Below are 20,336 nucleotides of genomic sequence, written 5' to 3'. Positions count from 1 at the left end.
CATGGACCATCCAGTCCAACTATCTTTACTATATAAGGCAATATTGCATATAATCAAAATATTAAAAAAAAAATCATAATCAAATATAATTGTAAATAAACAACAAAAAGGAGTTTCTTTTCGTGTACTTTTAACAAACCGCAAGTCTAAACTACCTAAAAGTATGGTACCAAACAACAAAAATTAAGCAGATATAAATAAATATTAATATGCATAATATAAATATGCATAAGCCTAGCAGATATGCTGCTAAGCTAACAATATCCAGTAAATAAATAAATCAAATTACTGTTAAACAAGGTCATTATCGTTAACGAAAACGAAATAACGAAAACTAGAAGTGAAAAAACATTTTCGTTAACGGAAATAAAAATAAAAACAAGACTTTGCAAAAACAGGAAAACTAACTAAAACTGTAATGAGTGTTCACAAAACTAACTAAAATTAACTGAATTCATTGAGTTTTCATTGACGTGTGTGTGTCATACAATAGTCTGGGGTGAAAATGGAGTGTAGTTTCCAGGTTTTTTTCTTGCTGTGTCTCATTATGCCAGCGGGTGGCAAGTACGTTAGTCGAGTCATGTGTGTCGCCGCTCCATCCACGCGTAGTGTCATGTCAGCAAAAGTCAGGAGAAATCACCAGGGTCCAATTTTGGATTACTTTGAATATGATTGTGTTTTAGATAAAGCAAGTGTCTTGTAACTAACCTAGCTTACCTTGAGAAGGTAAGGGAGCACGCCCAACCCTCATCCCCAGAAACAGAAGCTAACCCCAGGCAAGGCAGCGTGATGCATCCCAAGACAACTCCACAAAAAACATTAATGCAGTGCTTCCAACAGCGACCTGATGGCTACTGGTTTGTCAATTCACAGGAACATCACAAGCGAAAGGAAGCGTTGGCGAATATGTTTATTGAGACTGGGATATCTACACAACTATGTGAGCCAATTGCCTTAAAAAGTTTAGCAATTCACTTGAACTAAAATTATGAACACCCGGTGCTGCAAGAGTTAATAGTCTCATTGGGGCCAAGATTTATCTTTTATAGGTACCTGGTATCAGTGGTTGATAGGTTTCATAGGTTCCCCATAGGTGGGAATGTGAGTTGTCTGTCTCTGCGTGTTAGCCCTGCGACAGACTGGCGACCTGTCCAGGGTGCAGGGTATGGTAGCTGGAATAGCAACATACCCAAGGATATTTTGTTACACATAATTATTGCAAACACAAGTAAAACTATAACTGAAACTAATCAAAACTAAACTGAAACTAAGGATTTTCAAAAAATAAAAATAAAAACTAAACTAAACTAGCAAACAAATGGTAAAAACTAATTAAAAATGATATAAAATTGAAAATCTGAAGTCAAAACTAAATAAAAATAAAAACTAATGAAAATTGCAAAACTATTAAAACCCTGCTATTAAACTGCATTTCGGCAGAAAGAACAGCCACTACCTCATCTTGCCTTGTAACTTTATATGACTTATCAAAGTGGGAGGAAAAGATGTATGGAGAAGCCTTGTAACGACTGTGGAGCGTACCACATCACTTGTAAAACACAGTGGCGGCAGTGTGATGCATAGGCACTCATGATTTCCACTGGTAATGGATCACTCTTGTTTACTGGTGATTTGACAGAAGACAAAACTAGCCTGATGAAGTTATATTTTCTGCTCAGATTCGTTCAGTTGACTGGCCAGCACCTCACAGTAGCGATGGACAATGACATGTGAAAGCGGCCCAAAAGTTTTTGAAGGTAAAGAAGTGGAGAGTCAGTGAGTCATATGACTATCACCCCACCAAGCTGTATTTCAGCTCAAACTAATGGGAGGTAGAGAGACCCACAAACAACTAAAGACATCTACAGTAAAGACCCACCTTTATGGCTTTAGTGATGCCCAGATTTCAAGTAACCATCACCTGCAAAGGATGCTTGAAAAAGTAATAAAAATTGCTTTATCTTCATTTTATCCATGTCTATATTAATTATCTAGTGACATTTACATATGGGTAGAAACGGTACTCACCGTCATCTCATTTATCATCTCGTGGCAAATTTAGATTGTGAGTTCAAAGGAATTATAAGACGAATGATGGGAAAACACTACAAATCACTATTTTTTAGTATAACCAATATTTTGACAATGTGCTATTTTCAATTTTTAACTTGGTAAAAAAAATTGAGACTTTTCATTTAGGGTTTCCTAAACAAGCCCATCAACCAAAACCTCCTGATATTAGAAAATGTTATTAGAATATATGAGTTTAATGTTTTATACTTACTAAAAAGCAATCTAAACAACAATGAAGAGCCTGTTCTTTCTCCAGTGTATTCCTTAAATTGTTACTCATGGCACTAAGCCAACACGTGTATCAATGTGACTACAGTATGACTGTATATATACAGCGAGGGGCCATATCAGGGTACGTTTTCTGCATGTGAGGAGTTCACGAGGAGCCATGAACACAAGCATTAGGCGCCTATATTGACTGTGTGTGTCCTACATTCAAACGGAAGATGTTTTTTTTATGTAAGCGTCTTATGGTTCATGGACTCGCACTGAAACAGACACACACACACACATAAGCCCACACTTATGGGGTGACAGAGTGCACTGGCTGAGCTCAGATGAACCAATGGCAACCTGGGGAAGGAGGAATGTGCATGGCGCTGGTCCAAGAGAGGCCGTCAGAATCCTCAGCAGGCAACCCCGGTTGTCTTAGCGAACACAAGTGTGAGTGTGTGAAAGTCTGTGCATCTGCACAAGAAGGTGGTAGGTGTAGTAACTGTAGAACTATATGAGTATGTATAATTTTACAGACAGTTTGGAATGGATTGCCTTTACATATGTATGGGAAAACACTTTCAGCTCAAAGTTTGTATTGTTTTTGTCAGTTTTGTCACATTACAGTATATGAGAAGTTCTTACTCACTGTCAATCAGCGCACGCAGTCAGGCACAGGCTCTCCTCACAAGACAACCCCAGTGACAACACACTGATGAGATAAAGTTATCTGCAGTGTTATTGTGGGATGCTTCATCTAAATTCCTTAGCATTTACAGGATGCAGTGAAGCATCTGCAGGCAAAGATTTCACTTGCAAATGGGCAGTTACTACAACCAGCAAGAAGGAGATCTAGGTCCCTAGAGAGGCTACAGAGTCAGAGAGGACACTCACTATACCACCACTCATGCCAAAAATACAGCATGATGTCATGCAGATTCCAATTGTGGACTGCAGTAGAAGAAACAGGGTCATGTGTGCACTTGACTAATGCACAACCGCACAAGAAAAAAGGAGAGAGGGGTAAGGAGGGAAAGGAAGAGAGTGATGTGCTGCTTAAAATATTCAATCCTCCTTCCATTAACTAACCGTGTAGGGATGGCAACACGACCTGCACTGTACATCTCGAGAGAGAGAGAGAGAGAGAGAGAGAGAGAGTGGAAGAGAGAGGGGAAAAAGAAGGAAGAGAGATGGTGCAATGTGGGATCAGACCTCTTTTATCCAGTTGCCTTTAAATCCAGCTCAGCATTTTCTTGATGATGTCATCTCTTTTTCACTCTCACTTTGCTTTCTCCTTCACCTCCATCTGCTCTCTCCCTCCACCCTTACTGAACTTTCCGTGTCTTGCGCACACATGTTCATCTTCCCTTCCTCCGCAATTACACAACGTGAGGTGCATTACAATACATAAAGCATCATGTTTAAGCACACCAAGATCCTTATAAATCTGGAGCTGCTTATAGTCATCCCAAGTTCAGCTGCACCCAAGTGCAGAGCTAGCTTGCCTGCACACTTCCATATTCCCCTTTCCTTACACCACAGCCACCTTGCGGCAGCTGACACACAACGAGAACACCAAACAAACAAACAAACAAGGGATAGCATAGACACAACCAGATGGGGGAACGCGTGTAGGTTTTTATTGCATGTGAAGTAGAAGGGTGAAAGGAGGGAGGTGGTGGTGCTAGGGTTATATACACACTGTATCTCAGGCACCAAAAGGTGAAGGAAGTGTCTATTTACAATACAGATGTATGTAGCTATGAATTTTTTTTTTTATAGAGACTCTGTGGTGTCTGTAATGCAGCAATGTGGGTGCCATACAGATATTCATTTTCAATTGTAGTGTGCTTGCATTGTAGTGCTAAATACATTACCAACCTAGGGTACATATTTACTCAGCAGCAATAGTGAAGCTGCAACTGCACAAATTGTGCATATGAGACCAGGTGAGCAAAGGTTTTATGCACGTGTTTCTGTCTCTCCGCTGACTGAGAATCTATGTCTTTGATGTAACGGAAAACTCTTAAATGCTAGTTAGAAATTGCTGGCAACCATGTGGACAAATGTTTGCAATCCCCAAACGTGTCAGCTCAGGGGATCCATGCAGAAGAGACCTGCTTTATATCAAACTATTCAACCGTAGAACCTGAAATCTAACAGCTGACCTGCAGGACGTGCGGAAGAACAAAAATCATCATTTACCATCAGATCCTGATCCGACCGTGCGTGAGTGGATTTGCTGTCACTGTGCCATGCACGTAAATGCACTCATCAATTTTATTTTCTAAATCCCATTTCAGTTTGAACCACTCTTTATATTGTGGACCACTATAAACATTTTGCTCACTTCTAAAATTTAATTGTGATACCCAATAAAAGAGGCATCCTTATATGTATATCTGTCTCTGTTGCTCCACCTGGATATCAATTCAGGTCTGCTCTCTTTCATCAAAGCATTATTGAGAAGTAGAAATATGTGGAGCTCGGCTCTAAACGTGCGGTGTGAGGTGACGAGCCACAGGAGAGGGCTACAGCTTTGGCACTATGCTTACACCTTTGAGCGATCCATGCACATTAATTATGCATTTGTTTCAAACGAAGGAACACTCTTAGTGTCACAGAATCACAAATTGAAGCGTGCTTCTTTCAGTGTTAAATATAGTGGAATTTTGCATTAAACTGCCTGCAGAAAAATGTGTGCACTCTGAAACGTAAACTACAAACAGGCCCACATATGCAATAAGCCCAGTATAAAAAAATAACTGTCAGTGTTTTCAGTTACAAAATTGACAGACCTCTTTAGGAAATATGACATAGGGTTTTGCCCTCAGGAAATCTGGCCCTAAAAATGTAAGTCATGGTGGAACTGTTCAGAGGACGCTACATCAATAACCCACTCCTTCTAGCATATGACTTTGTCTTTTTCTGTTTATCAGTTAATGAGTTGTTCCTGTTTACTTGTCTTTTTTAAAGAGCTGAAATGACTCAGAGACATTTAAGTGTGTGAGCAAGAGGTGAGCTCATTAACCGAGTGTGTCTCAATGTGCAATGTCTCTGCAGTTAAAAAAATAAAAATGTATCCCCAACACTACATAACCACCACTGTCAGCAGGCCTTAAACAGAGATTTAATGTTAGCGGCTCACTGTCAGATTATTGTTGACAGTTGCTGTTAATGTACCAATGCATGTATGTGACTTTAGAACAAACAGGGCTTCCCCGTGACAAAGAACAAGAGGACAACAGGAACAGATAATTACTTGGAAAACACCACAACTTGATTTCCCAACTTTCATGTGGGGTCTGTTCAGGCCAGGGGGAGAGCGAGAAAAGGAATTTGGACTCTCTCTCAGTTGGTTAAGCAGCTGTTTCTCTGGAGGTTCAGGTTGGGCAACAAGAGAGCAGAGTAAAGAAAGAAGAAAATAAAAAAGTGAAAAAGTGAGAACAAGGGAAAGAGTGAGAAACGGAGGGGCTGTGTAACTGGAGGCTTGTTTCATTCCAAATCAGATTGCTTTATAGTAACACAGGGGGTGAGTGGTTCCAGGCAGCAGACAAAGGGCCAACAGGATCAATATTGACATTCTCCTTAGTGATAGATGAGTTGGCTGGGTGAGGTCAGGGACTGGACCTTTGTATTAGCCAGAGAGCATTAGTGGTCACGGCTGGGGGACACTTACAGTAACCTTGGCCTTTCAGTATAATGGAGGGTCTGAGGGTGCCCAGGAGAAGTCCCTCCCTTTTATGGGCTTTATTACCGTAACGGAGCTCCATCCTCCACTGGCCCGATTCAAACACAGATCATTACTTTGTCAAAACAGCTACCAGACCACATTGGCACTTGCGCAGGCAAACTTGTGCAGCAAACAGAATCTCAAGGTGGCTGTTTTTCAACACAGCAGTCGTGGGAGATGAAGAAAGGACAACACAAGACAAAGCAGAGCAAGTGACTGTTTATTAGGTCTTATTCCAACAGCATGTAGAATAGGACAGATTCACTGGTAAGTCTTGCGCGGTAGGCAAAGATACACACACAGAGTACAATCTTTTTCCAGAGTTACGGCAAGATGGGCTACCACAAAATGCTGCAATATAACCCTCCTGTAATTTCCATGTGCTCGCTTTGCTCAAACATTTTAATTGTTGTTTACCTTAAGTGGTCAATTAATCCAAGGCAAACTCATAAAAGAGAGAAGGCTGTGGGCTGCCCAGATAGTCAGATCCAACTAGCCTAAGAATAATGGCTACTAGGGACATCACAGTCATTGGTGGGAAAGAAGAAGATCATAGTGGAGGGATGAGCATAATAGGAAAAACACAGTAGGGGTGCAGGGAGAAAACCTCTGAAACAAAAAAAAAGAGAGAGAGAAACAAAGCGAGGAGGTGCAATTACACTGTTGCCAAAGAGATGGTGGTAAAAAGGAAAGGAGGTGGGAAAAGTAGAGTGTGAGGAGGAAGAGAAGAGGTCATCTGAGGTGATAGAAATTTGGTGAGTTGGGTTCATCAAAGATGGAGCTTGGCCACTCTCCTCCTCCTCGGATTCTGTTCTGGCTCGGGTTACTCAGTTGACGCCTCGCAAACACAAACACAAACACACACACACGAAACACATGGCTGCAGTCTCCCACGCACATGCTCGTTCTTCTTTCATGCACACTTATAAGTGTTTCTTACAGAAACAGAAGTATCATCAAAATATTGTAAGTCAATGCATGTTGATCCCTATGAAATGCACACATACACGCATAGTCTGTCAGTCTGTCTCAGAGTCCAAACCACTCGGTGACCCCTCCTCTCCTGGGGTCGAGTTTCTGCCTCTGCTTTTCGTCCTCCATGAACTTCTCCTGCATCTCCTCCATAGAGCCCTCAGCCGGTGCCCGCTCTTTTTCTGGGAAGATGTCAGGAAAAGTAAATGTCTGGCCCAGCGCCTGATGAGGAGGCAAAGACAGAAAGCACAGAGAAAAATTTTAGCTTAAAAAACACTGTGTTCTTACTTAATGAGAGAAATCGGTTGTTTGTTAAGACTCAAAAACCATCAATCTTGTAAATCACTTTCTGTGTAACAAATATGTCAAACTGCACCTTCCTAAAATAAATCACAGTTCTTTGCAAAAATGAAGGCGAGTGTGTCACCATTCTTGCTCTGTTACTCTTCATATGACACAGATGCTCACTCACTCTCTTGTCTTTAGTTTTTTTAGCTCTCCTCTCCTGTCCATTTCTCTGGTCTTGATTTATTCAGAGGGAAAAGATGGTATCCATTATTTATTCCATACTAACCCATTTCTAGCCATAACTAATGCATCTCTGGCAAAATGTAGCCTGTGTCATGTTGACATAGAGTACAGTACAGACAGCACACATATGCATGCATGCACACTCACTTGCACACAAGTGCGTTCACACACAGAGACAGGTCATGCATGCAGACATGCAAACATATCTACAGCCTGTCTCTCTGAGCGTCCCTCGTGGACACCTGGCAACAAGAATTCAGTTGAGACTGATAACAATAGAGTCAAAGGATCAAATGAGGGGAAAATGCAAGAACATGTCATTTTTATCACAGGGCATTTACATGTTAAGCAAAGTGCTATAACTTAGTAGTTTCCCCAACAACAGTAGAACATCTACCAGAGAAATATAAAACCCAATCCTCAATATATTTGTCAATACATCTAAAACACTAAAAGAACCTACATGATCAATTCTCTCATAGAATCAAATTACAGTGAATCACAGAGAAAATAACCTTCACCCACAAGAGTTGTACATCTGTGCTTAGTTACATCTGAAACCCATTCTTAACTCTTCTTAGTTGAACCCAGACACCTCGGGCTAAGGCCACACCACTACAGTCGACCCCCGGAATTCGCGGGGATTAGGGACCACAACTGCCCACGAATTGCTGAAATCTGCAAATACCTCTAAAAATGCCTATTTTAATTTTCCCATGAGCTTTGTGTTAGGAATCTGCGCGTTGTTTGGCAAATCTTTTTTAAGAAAAAAAACAAAACAAAACAATTTACTGATATTTTGGTGTTTTTACATTAATGTTAATATTTGAAAATTAGTCAATTTTTTTTAATCATAAGAAATGTATTTAGTCACTAAAATAAAATGAAAATAAAAAATATTTTAGCGCTATAGAAATCAGCGAATCCACAAATACTGAACCGCGAATAGGCAGGTGGTTGACTGTATTGCCACTGCTGTAACTACAATTGATAAAAAAATAATTAAAATCTACCGAAAAGGTGCTTTTCACTAACCTCAAACAGTGCATACAAACCTAAATTATAGGTTAGAACATGACTACAGTACATACCAGGGCTGCCACGATTAGTCGACTAGTCATGATTACATCGACTATCAAAATCGTCGACGACTAATTTAATAGTCGACGCAGGAATAAGTAGTAGGATTTAAGAGTGTAATAACGGACTGAAACAGAAGATGGCAGCACTGCATGTACAAGGATGCCAGCTGCCGTTAAACCCCGAAGAAGAAGAAGCTGTGTCCCAGAATTCATAGCGCAGCCCAGCTCAGTTGCCAACAATGGTGGCAGCTAGTTAGTTTTAATATTACTCTTATTATTCTTTCTGGGTCACAAAATAAACGTTTAACATATTTTCAGGCGAGAATGTAGCTGTGTAAACCTCAAATATCTGCTCAGTTTATCAAGACACCACATATTTTCAAAAGCGCTCCGACATTTTCGGAGACGTCTGTTACCCACTAGCTCGATAGCTAGCCGGGGGCAAGGCTCCCTAGAGCCCGTGAGAACACCGGACTCCCGGCAAATTGTTTTCAAACCCACCGCCGTCTTTCGCTACTCAGGTTAAATATATATAAGTCACTTAGATAACTTAAAAATTTTATTTTTGGCTTTTTTTAGTATTTTATTTGTTCCTGAGTAAATCGGTTTGGCTGAGATTAAAGTTATAGTTTTCACATTTCTGATTATCAGAAGTGTGAGATGCTCGAGAATATACTCGAGTGTCCTGTTATATTTTAGATAGCAAGGAGTTTATTATTATTTCACCGAAACAATCGGCAAATTTCATAAACTATCATCTCATCTCTATTTTTAGTTAGCACATACCTTAAACACTTAAAGCTGTAAGCTAATGATAGTTATATAAGAGCAGATGCATGCTTGTGCAATAAGCTGTACGTTTTATGTCCAATGGATGCATGATCTGATTAGTTGACTAATCGCAAAAATAATCGGTGACTAGTCGACTATCAAAATAATCGTTTGTGGCAGCCCTAGTACATACAGATCAAACTAAATGTTTGATCTGGGAGCACTGTGACAGTTCTGTTTTAAAGCTAGCCAGAAACAGCAGAAAACCATGGTGGTAGATGATGCCGTCTGGGTGAAGCAGGAGCATTTCTTCATAAAGACAATTTCCCAGGAAAGGCATTTCTACTCTACCTGAGCCCTCAAAGCTTTAAACAACTTACCTCATTCACCCATTCATACAAGCACTTTTTTGTGCTTTTTCTAAGCAAGTGCCTTTCTATCTAACATTCACAGACATTCATACGGCAATATTGAAGCAGCAACCTGTGTAAATGACCTGCTCTACCTCCTGAGCTACAGCCAGCACTGTACCCACCCCTGCATCCGGGCAAGAAGACACGATACCTGGATGCAGCTCGTCTGTGCCAATTACTCAAATTCTTGTTTTGTCTGAAACTCACTCATCCATTTCTTAATAACCGTTCGACATTATATACGTTTTAAAACTTTAAAAACGTAGTAGAACTTAGAGCTGCACGTCATCGGCATAGCAGTGGAATGTAATATTGTCTCCCTGTCTAATGTGACACAGCGGCCACACACACAAAAAGACAGGTCCCAGTATAGACCCCTGGGGGATTCCACAGTTCAGTGCACAGTATTGAGAGCTGTGGTCACCAATGAAAACAAAAAATGTGTTTGGCACAACGATACATTCAGACAATGGTTCTGCTTGCCAAAACTGCTGCAGAGGAGTGATAAAACAAAACACTGTATCAACTGCTGCACTGAGTAGTACTAGAACAGAACATTCACTACTATCAGCAGTTAAGATATCATTTGTAATCCTAATAAGCACGACATCACTTCTTTGATGCTACATAAAACCTAACCTTTTCAAAGATACTGTTATGATGTAATGCTTCAACAAGCTGTAGACAGACGATCTTAAAGTGTTTTGCTATAAAAGGTCATTTGTTATCCAACTACTCTGTGGTAGCCCAAACCTGTGGATAGCTTTGAGGGAGCTAGGAGGTTGCTGAGAAATCAAGTTTTTGGTTGTGGCTCCAGAGGAAGGATAGCAGTTTGGGTAAAAACCAAAAGGCAGCTATAGGGGATGGCAAGGAAACATCACCTATATGTCCTCCTGCCTCCAGCTGATGACCCTGCAACTGACATTCTAGGAGTGGCGGAGGTGTGACAGGATTAGTGCCAAAGCAGGAGAAACATCTCAGCCATACAAGAATTTACTACTCCTGCCACCACTGCTATTACTGTTGCTGCTGTTACTGTGTTTACTACTTTAATTACTGGTACTATCCATCACTATTGCTACTGTGACTGCAGCTGCTGTTGTCATCAAATTAACCAAATCTACTTGCACATAAAAGCTGAGCAAGTGTGACAGTAAAACAGTGAAACAAACGGTTTAATTGGATCCAGTTAAAAAATTTTTTTGCAGAAATCTACATTACCACTTACCGTCTACCTTTTTTCCCCACCTGATGTATATTATTCTTCCATATTTGCTCGTTTAACACCATGAAATTATGAAGAAAATCATGTAATTATACAGATAACATTGTTGTCCCATCTTTACAAGTGCTTATTTCTAGATGACCACAGAGCACGCACACCAAACCCAGGCAGAGTTTATGCACACTTGTAAATATTTATACTAATAGATTATTCTGTAAGTCTCATGTATCTTTATGATGTGCTGTTTGGGGTTTCCAAAAAAATGAAAACAAGGATCATTAAAACTGTAGTTTACACTATCAGCTTCCTCTTCATAATAAAATCTACTTAAATGACTCCGATTGATCAATTATTATGTGTAGAGGCCTGCTACAATAAAAATAAATTGTTTCAATGAACACAATTGTCAATCAACTAAATATGTGAAACATTCTGTATGGGGTCAGTGTGTAGGCGTTAAGGAATGGTCTGGCTCTGATGTGAATGTTACTTTGTCTGTCTCCAACCCCCAAAATACCAAGAGAAACATGCATATAATTGCTGCAAAGCATAGTTTAATTCCCAGAGGGAGAGGCAACGTGAAGCTAAAGATGCAGAATGAATCAGACTGTGTCTACTGTAAAAATAGCTGCGAATAAGGACAGCCTATAGCATTTTGGGCAATATGCTAAAATTTGACATAGTCCAGCAACTGGTAACTGCTGATAGATCTCAGAGTCTGCACAGTGGTGTGAAAAACTAGCAACAAACAACAAGCTTACCAAGTACAAGCTCCAGTAAGTTTATTAGTTCATAATACTGTTGGACATGAGAATAGACCCTCCACAATGGTCTTTGTTCTGCTGCACTCGACTTGGACTGTATCAGTGGTTCCCAAACTTTTTTCGTTAGGCCCCCCTCTGTTTTACAAGAAAAATCTTCGCACCCCCCCAACCGCACAAACACATCCTCCAACCACACACACACCCATATTTTGTTTTCAAACTCTATTGTGGTTTATTTCACACCTCAAACATTTAGTAGACAACTACATGAATAAACTGCAATAAATTACAGGTAGCAATGAAATAAACTACTAACTCTTTTACGCTACGTCCACACCTACGCGGGTATATTTGAAAACGCAACTGTTTCTATGCGTTTGGGCCTTTCATCCACACATAAACGGCGTTTCGAAACACCGAAAAGGGAGGATTTTTTAAAACTCCGTATTTGCGTTTACGTGTGGACGAGGAATACAGAGTTCGTCACGCAACGTCAAAGCTATGTGCCTTTTTTCACGTCACGCTGTGCGCCACGTTATTGTTTACATGAGATGAATTTCTATAATGGCAGATAGATTAACAGTATTTTGTCTCTATCTGCAGGGGAAAGTAATTCTGTCGCAGAGACCTACCTCGGCACTTGTGCAGGTGAAGCCAAAGGGAAGATATGCTTCACCATATTTTATAGTCTTTGGCTTGGAAGGAAGTTGGTTTGGAAACATATTTGGCGATGCTTCATCTCCTGCTTTGCGTTTGTGTGGGAATCCCGCCAAAAACCTGTCAATTATGCTAGCAGTGTCCAAGCATTCTTTTTTTTTTTCTTTTCATATGTGCCCCCCAGCAATGGTTCTGCGCCCCCCCCCTAGGGGGCGGGCCCCACACTTTGGGAACCTGTGGAGTTCTCCGTGGCATTACCTGACAAAACCCTGGATTTCCAAGTGTCCGTGTACAACTCCTTAAACTGCTTAATTCAATTCAATTTTATTTAGATAGTGCCAAATCACAATAACAGTCGCCTCAAGGTGCTTTATAATGTACAGTAGATCGTACAATAATAGATACAAACTTATGATGCTTAACGCAACAAAAAGTAAAGCGGTACCAACAATTCTGTATTAAATGAATTGTTTTAATGAGTCAGACTAGTAAATCAAAAACGATTTCAACTGCAGAACACTGGACATAAAAAAATTACCAAATTTGTTCAAATTCCTGCATCTTGAGTTTGCAGTGATTGTGTTATGTGTAGAGTTACAGCTGAAACAGCAAAAGCACAGCTGTGGTCTTTCTTTGCGTATATGGTAATTTTGTCAGTGTCACAAGATTAAATTCTGGCGTGTCTTGCCCAAGTCATTACCCCTGTTTTTGATTAACACTCAGGCACCAAACCCCAGAAAATGGTATTTGGAAAAGCCTGAGTAACTCCATCCAACTATCCAAAACACATTATGGAAACTGCTATTTTGGTAGGATACTTCACACAGGCCTGAATTCATGTTACTCTCAACATGTGGCCAGTTGGGTCTGAATTCTGATACCAGATTTGAGGAGTGCCTGGAGAAAAACATGCACAACCTTCAGTCAAAAGCTACCCTGTTCTTCTGTTTCAATTTCAAACTACAGGAGGTTTTCTAGTGAGTGCAGTATAACAGTAAGAGATGACTGTGCAAAATAAGTCAGGCACAGGCAGAGAACTGCCAAACACCAGAGAAACACCTGGAAAACGCCAAGGTCTTCAGTGTCTCGCTGCACCCTCGCACACTGCCATCGAGGAATCCAGAATCCAGAACGCAAACACTGGATGAGGCCAGGAGTAAGAGAAGGAGAAAGGAGGTCAAAGGGAGAAAAATGGGGCTAGAGTATGCGAGGAAGTAAACGTGACAGGAAAAAGATGAAAGTAGGAGGTGACGAAGGAAGGGGTCTACCCCAGTCCTATAAACACAAGAGCTCACAACAACATGAACAATGAAGCAGTGAATGAAACAAGACTTCACCCGACCTGAACCAAACATTGTCGCATGACAATTCCCAGTTATACAGAGCAGTTCTGGGTACCTTATGTATACAGACAGTGAAGATTAATACCAGCCTCGGAGAGCGCGATTCACAAAAACAACAAAGCAGCAAGACTGAAATCAACAAAGAGCTGAGACTCGTTAAACAAGTCTTATTGTTGGCAGCAGGCCGCGCCCTGAGTGTGTGCGTGCATGTATGTCAACCGTCTGCTGGACACATTTTCGCAGTGAGAGAAAGTGTTGGCAGAGAGGATTCATACTTTTGTTTGAAATGTATACATCGCACCACAGCAGAGGCAAACCCCAGTCTCATCCATCTCCTGGCGCTGAGCTACAATGATCTGTCCTGGGTGTCTGTCTGACTTTCTGTGTATCTGAGTGAGAGAGGGAGTGTGTGTATGACTGCATATTGAGTGATTTATGGTGATGACCCAGTCCTGGCCAAAAAGGACAAAAGTGGAGAAAGAGGCAATATTATTATGTGTATTTCTCTTCCACATTTGTTCCTCTAAGGCTTTTATTTCTGGTACTCGTTTTGTTCCTAGATGACAAACTGAAGGAGGCGTATTTTCCCTCTCCCTACATCTTTGCCATCTTCAACGTGCTCCCAGTTGACTCAAGCTGCCATCCAGGAATATTGGGAAGCGATCCCGTACTGCCATGCAATGTAAACGTACTCCTCTTACGCACATGAACAATCCATTACAACACAGTTTTCCTCTCAATGGGGAAAAGAAAGAAATGGGTGGTGGGGGGGGTAAATGTTGTCATTGACTCATTACCACACCGTTTCACTTTTCCCATCTGTAGGTACATGTATACTTCTTTATTAAGCTCTAATTCAGTGCCTTGTTTTGCCCCAGGAAATGTGCATTTAGACTGTCAGTCTGGCCAGTGTCACATTTCGGGACCACTGTCAGAGATTTAACCAGTTGGTGGGGGCAGCTGTCAAATTAGGAAAACAACTGGTGTGAACATGTTTTCTTAACCGCTACATTGAGGAGGAACTGAACTGCTTGCATGTAGTTCGTGTAAGCCTCCCAGGCAACACTGTACTCGAGTGAAATGACCCCATCTGAAACCTGAGTTTGTTGAATCCATATGTGTGCTCGTACACATACACAAAGTCATGCACACGACCTAAGTAACCCTCTTTGCTGACCCCAGAGATGGGAAAACAGAAGACTAGGCGAGAGACAAAAAGAAACTCATAAAGGACAATTATTCAGTTCGATCGACCTTTCCCACTGATCTATGACAAACTGAGCATGCAGTCATAGCTTAAAAACAGCTCTAAGAATTTTTTTTGTTTTTAAAATTGACTCCTTATGGGTGCATTATTAAAACAGTTGGAGTAAGTGTCCTGTAAGAAGAGGGGGAGAAAAAAACTAAAATTAATTCAAGAAAAAACGATGGCTGTTATATTTAACTATAAAATATGAAAGTCACAGTTGCTCTGGGTGGATATGTTCAAGTGTCTGATGAAAACAGGAAAGTGCCAGGTCAGTAAAGTGACACTTTACCAGCCTGGAGCTGAATAGAACATTATGGCACAGTCGCACACTGAAGGCAGCGAAGGCTAATTCAACCTGCTTCTCTGGACTGTGACCAGACTTCATGATGTGAAAGATGATATATTAAGATCTAGATCCCGCTGACTGCTAAGGATAGAATAAGAACTATTCCAAGACTAATAATAATAATAATAATAATAATGATAAAAAAGAGGTTTGATTACTAAACTCCATTGAGGTAAGTTTGATTTCATTTTCCAATATCACAAATCCACAAAATAGCCTTTTTCATATCACATTTTATGTCCTCTGAAATGAAAGAAGCATGGAGCAACATTTTATTACTTTAAAGACTGTTTAACAGCTGTAAAACTACTCTCCAGGTCAAATAGTGACTTCCATTCAGATAATCTCAATAAAATCCATGTGAAAAGACCTTCTAACCACTCTTTTACAGCCTGAGATCAGCATTTCTTTTGTGCTCTCTCAAAACATCAAGCACCAAGAGTTATTATGGAGCTAAATAAGTTGTGACTGCGAGGTGGGGGTCAAGTACACCAACTTCTTGGATGACCACACTTGACCGAGTTAAAGAAAAAGGAGTTCTTCAGGTGGTTATACAGCCTCAGAGGGCTTTAAATGGTCTGAAAATCGAAACTGAGCCATTAACGCCAGCTCTTATACACTGCCAGAAAAACAATCCCCTCATTTGATAGGGGACACAAAGATAAACCGATAAGCTACAAAATCACTTACAAGTGAAAAGAATAACATGGATCATCTAATTACAATGCTGAGAAACCCTAGACCAGGGCATGTCGCTTTTATGTTGCCATGTACCACAGATGCAATTTAATGTTGCAGCTTGTTGATATTGAGCTAATCAAAAATCAAACACATGTAGACAGATGCTAATAAAGTGAGAGAGAAATCTGGGCCATGAAGAGGCGGAGAGGTGCTAACAACACGGTGAGAGGCAGTGGCTTATGTGGCTAGAAAACAATGTGGTGATGTGAGGTAAACCACATACCATGATGAGGTAAACTGTAGCAAAGGACAGACATCTCTAATAGTTGTGTGTGTACATGTGCGCAGAAGGCGTTTAAGAGACACTATCCAAACAGGCTGACAGTGATTTTTAAGGTGGAATTTAAGAGTTGTGAGCCTGTTTTCTTTCATCTTAAATACAGCCGATATAATTCCCACTTCATAAATACAAGTGAAAAGGGGCTTTTAAACAAAATTTAGACTAAGTAAAAAAAGTATAATTGATAATAATTATAGTTTAATTTCTGACTATGGAAAAAACAAACAATACTGTCACTATTGAAATGAGATACCAGCAGAAGCATTATACTGTAGTATTAGCGACATATCCACTGCCACAGTGTTAACCACCTAAAAGTAAAGGTATACCATGACTGCTGTTTAATGATTTCTTGATATCATCAAATAATGAAATGGAAAAAATATTTTCTACTTGTGAAGTTGTATCTTTGGTAAAGACTTTTCAACCAGCTGCTTAAAGTCATTGCATCAGTAATGAATAACATGCACCATTTGCTCTTCCTGTCATATGGAGTGCAGCTAGCAATGCTCGGTGGAGTCATCTGTTTACATTTGGGTTGCAGATCACCAGCTGTTAGAATCTCCTCCTTTGAAGCCTGGTTGAAGTCATTGGTGGGGTTTTTATTTTTTATTTTTTACCTCAAGTGCTTTGTTGTTTCCAGCTTTTTGAAAAGTACTCTGCTTTGTTAGAGGGAGTTGAAATAGGTCCATTTTTGCCAAATGGTCATTTGAGGCCATCACATGGCTCTTGCTTTTAGACATGCCTGGACATGTGTCCTTGGGAATGTAAATACCGTATTTCCCGGACTACAAAGCGCACCTGAATATTAGCCGCACAAGCTAAAATGTGGTGATCATGGACTTTTCCACGCTGTCAGATTCCACCGGTGGAGTTGAGTATAACTTGCTTTTCGCAAGTTTATCGCCGCTCGTCATCCACGACTCCCGCTGAACGCATAGCGCTACTTTGAAGTTTGTTTTTCGCGCTACTTGTACAGCACTATGTTGCCTGGCGGATGGACATGTGACAAACATACCACTCTTGAACCCCGATACTGTGTGTCTGATCACATGCCCTTCCGCCAGGCAACGTAGTGCCGTACAACAGCGGAACAAACAAAACAAATCGTCTTACGATATGACAAAAATCATGGACAATCCATAGAAAAGCCGCACCTGACTAAAAGCCGCAGGGTTCAAAGCTTGTGCAAAAAGTAGCGGCTTATAGCCCGACAATTACGGTACCTGGAATTTACATTCTGTGCTATCATAGCTATGGTAGCATGGTGGTTATCACTGTTGCCTCACATTAAGAAGGTCCAGGGTTTGAATGTGTCCGGCGCCTCCCCATGCATGTATGGGTTCTTTCCAGGTACTCTCAGCTTAGGTTAATTAGAGATTCTAGATTGCCCGTGTCTGTCTATGCATTAGCTCTGCGAAAGACTGGCAACCTGTCCTGGGTGTACCAATTTTCGCCGTGTGGTAGCTGGTATAGGTTCTAGCTGCCCTGCGACCCTGAACTTGATAAGCGGAAGACGATGGATGGATGATCGCAGATGATATGATTTGACATAGCCCTTCTCATAATAACGCTTCATACTTTTCCTATTGTTTTATATAAAAGAACAACACTGTCAGGTTGTAAAAACCAAACAAACAAAAAACCCCACACACTTAAAACGAAACTCATTTGTAATAGACCAACAGTAATGACACCAACTTGGAAAGCCTTCAAGACATCTATAGTGTTGCAAATATTTTCTTTGTGTTTGGCTGTGCCTAAATACAGTAGGTCGGTCTATAGTAGGTCAATGTGTTATCTAAGTATGTTTTCCCACGTGCACAGTATGGTTTAAATGGTTCAACTGTTAGTGTTTTAGTGCAACGTCCAAGGCAGCATCATTAGCATAAAAAGCATTTCTACTAAGATGAACAGGGGAAATCACCTGAAGTACTAGTTACAATACCTTTCAATACCAAAATCGCCAAAAAAATGTTGTCTCTCTCTTGTTGTTGTTTTCTTTAATACCACAGGTGAAAAACTACACATGGTAAATACAACTAGTGCAATAAAGGCATATTTTGGGTTATGGTGACATGACTTTTTTTTTTTTTTCGACAATTGGCACTGTCATTGTGAAATCAGCTATGCTCTAAGAGATAAAATGTTTGCAACAGCTAATGTAAAAATAGATACTTTAGACGTTGTGGCAATGTTAATGAGATATTCTGCAACCACCCTAACATTTTCTGTGTCTTTAACTTGTGAAAATATAATGTTATCATTCCAAATAAACAGTCTGCCACCATCATGGTATCAATTTGGGTATCAAGAATATCACAGTTCTACTGGTATATTTCTTCTACATGTAAGAAATGGCAACTTCAAACATTTCGGACATAATTCCACAGTTCATGTATAAAACACAAGATGAACAGTGCATTTTCATCTGCAATTACAGAGAGTAAATGGTCAAAGCAAACTAGGCGAGGCAGGAAAGGCAATGGAACAGGGCAGGAGAAGAGATGTAGCCAGATGATTGTAAATGGCTCCTGCTGCCTGGCTCCTGGGTGTGCCACACATTCACTCTCACTTTATCTCATTGACACACACACACACACGCGCGCGCGCGCACACACACACACGCGCGCACACACACACGCGCGCGCGCGCGCGCACACACACACACGCGCGCGCACACACGCGCGCGCACATACACACTCTTCTGTCCAAATGTCTTGGCAATGAACAGTTCTAGGAACAGTAATATTAAGTAAGGAGAGTGGGGATGTAAAAGAAGTACGTATTAAAAGACAAATTAAATAGCACCCAGGAAAGACAGCGAAATTAAAATGATTTTGTGTGAAAACATACAAACAAAATTAAGTTAAAAAACAGATGAAGTGTAGAAACCAAGAGTACTTTGCTATGGCTTAATTTAGGGTTATGACCCTCAGCCTCCAATTACAATAACATCTCCTCCACAGCCCTGTAATGGCCAAATAACTTGGTCAGCTTTGGCAAGCAGTAGTATATGTCCTTGCGTGCCTCATTGTCAGTCCTACTAATATTATGTCCTACCTCTACTGCCTACAATGCTGACAGATACAGTTATGCACACGCAAGGATGCAAGACTGTTAAAGTCAGTGTGCCCCAGGGTGGCTGTGGCTACAATGTAGGCGCTATATAAATACAGGCCATTTACCATTTACCATTTAATTCAACCATACAGAAAATGTCAAATTCATTTGTTGGATAAGAAGAGATCTAAAACCCTTGTGTATACTTGACTTTGTGGACCAGGAGTAAAGAACGTTGGTGAACATCGCCTCTAGTGTCCAACTGAAAATACTTTAAGATTTATCACTGAAACCCTCTGACATACTAGTGTAGGACATCCAGTAATACATAAGCACATACTTCTGCCCAGAGACAAATGGAGGGCGTGAGTGAGAAAGTGCATGTGTGCACGTGCGCATGCATGATAGGTTTCATGCCTGGGCATGTCTGCTCCCAGCCTGCTACTGGAGACATTGGAGCCTGGTAACAGAGCTCTCAGGAAAATATCATCACTACCTAAATACACATCCAGCCACCCACAAAGACGTTCACATCAATCTGATCTCAAACTGGACACTCAGATGATAATAGCAGAAGTAGCAGCAACAACCGTGCGCTCACACACACACACACACACACACACACACACACACACACACACACACACACACACACACACACACACACACACACACACACACACACACACACACAAACATATCTGTCCATTATTAACAATAATGACCAACAACTAACTGAGTTCGATTTCTTCAGTTTTTCCACCATCCTCCATCATACCTTAAAGCCATATTACGCCTAAAGTTTGCCTATCTCTATTGTTCCCCATTACAGACACGCAGAAGCATATGCATAAACAGCTGTTCACCATCATTATCCCCT

At 40.7% G+C, this 20,336-nt stretch overlaps 1 protein-coding gene across 1 annotated transcript in view; it reads right to left on the bottom strand.

Annotated features, from left to right (window-relative positions):
• Positions 1-6,222: 6,222 nt before the first annotated feature.
• mrpl23 (mitochondrial ribosomal protein L23) overlaps positions 6,223-20,336 on the bottom strand; it is a 47,885-nt gene continuing 33,771 nt past the window's right edge. Inside the window, exon 5 of the mRNA XM_026176472.1 lies at positions 6,223-7,213. Within this exon, the coding sequence (XP_026032257.1) occupies positions 7,049-7,213 (165 nt within the window). The 3' untranslated portion in view covers positions 6,223-7,048. The remainder of the gene's footprint in view (positions 7,214-20,336) is intronic.

This window comes from Astatotilapia calliptera, chromosome 7 (genome assembly GCF_900246225.1).
Source record: "Astatotilapia calliptera chromosome 7, fAstCal1.2, whole genome shotgun sequence".
Lineage (NCBI taxonomy): Eukaryota > Metazoa > Chordata > Actinopteri > Cichliformes > Cichlidae > Astatotilapia > Astatotilapia calliptera.
This window is presented reverse-complemented; position numbering and strand designations above follow the sequence as displayed.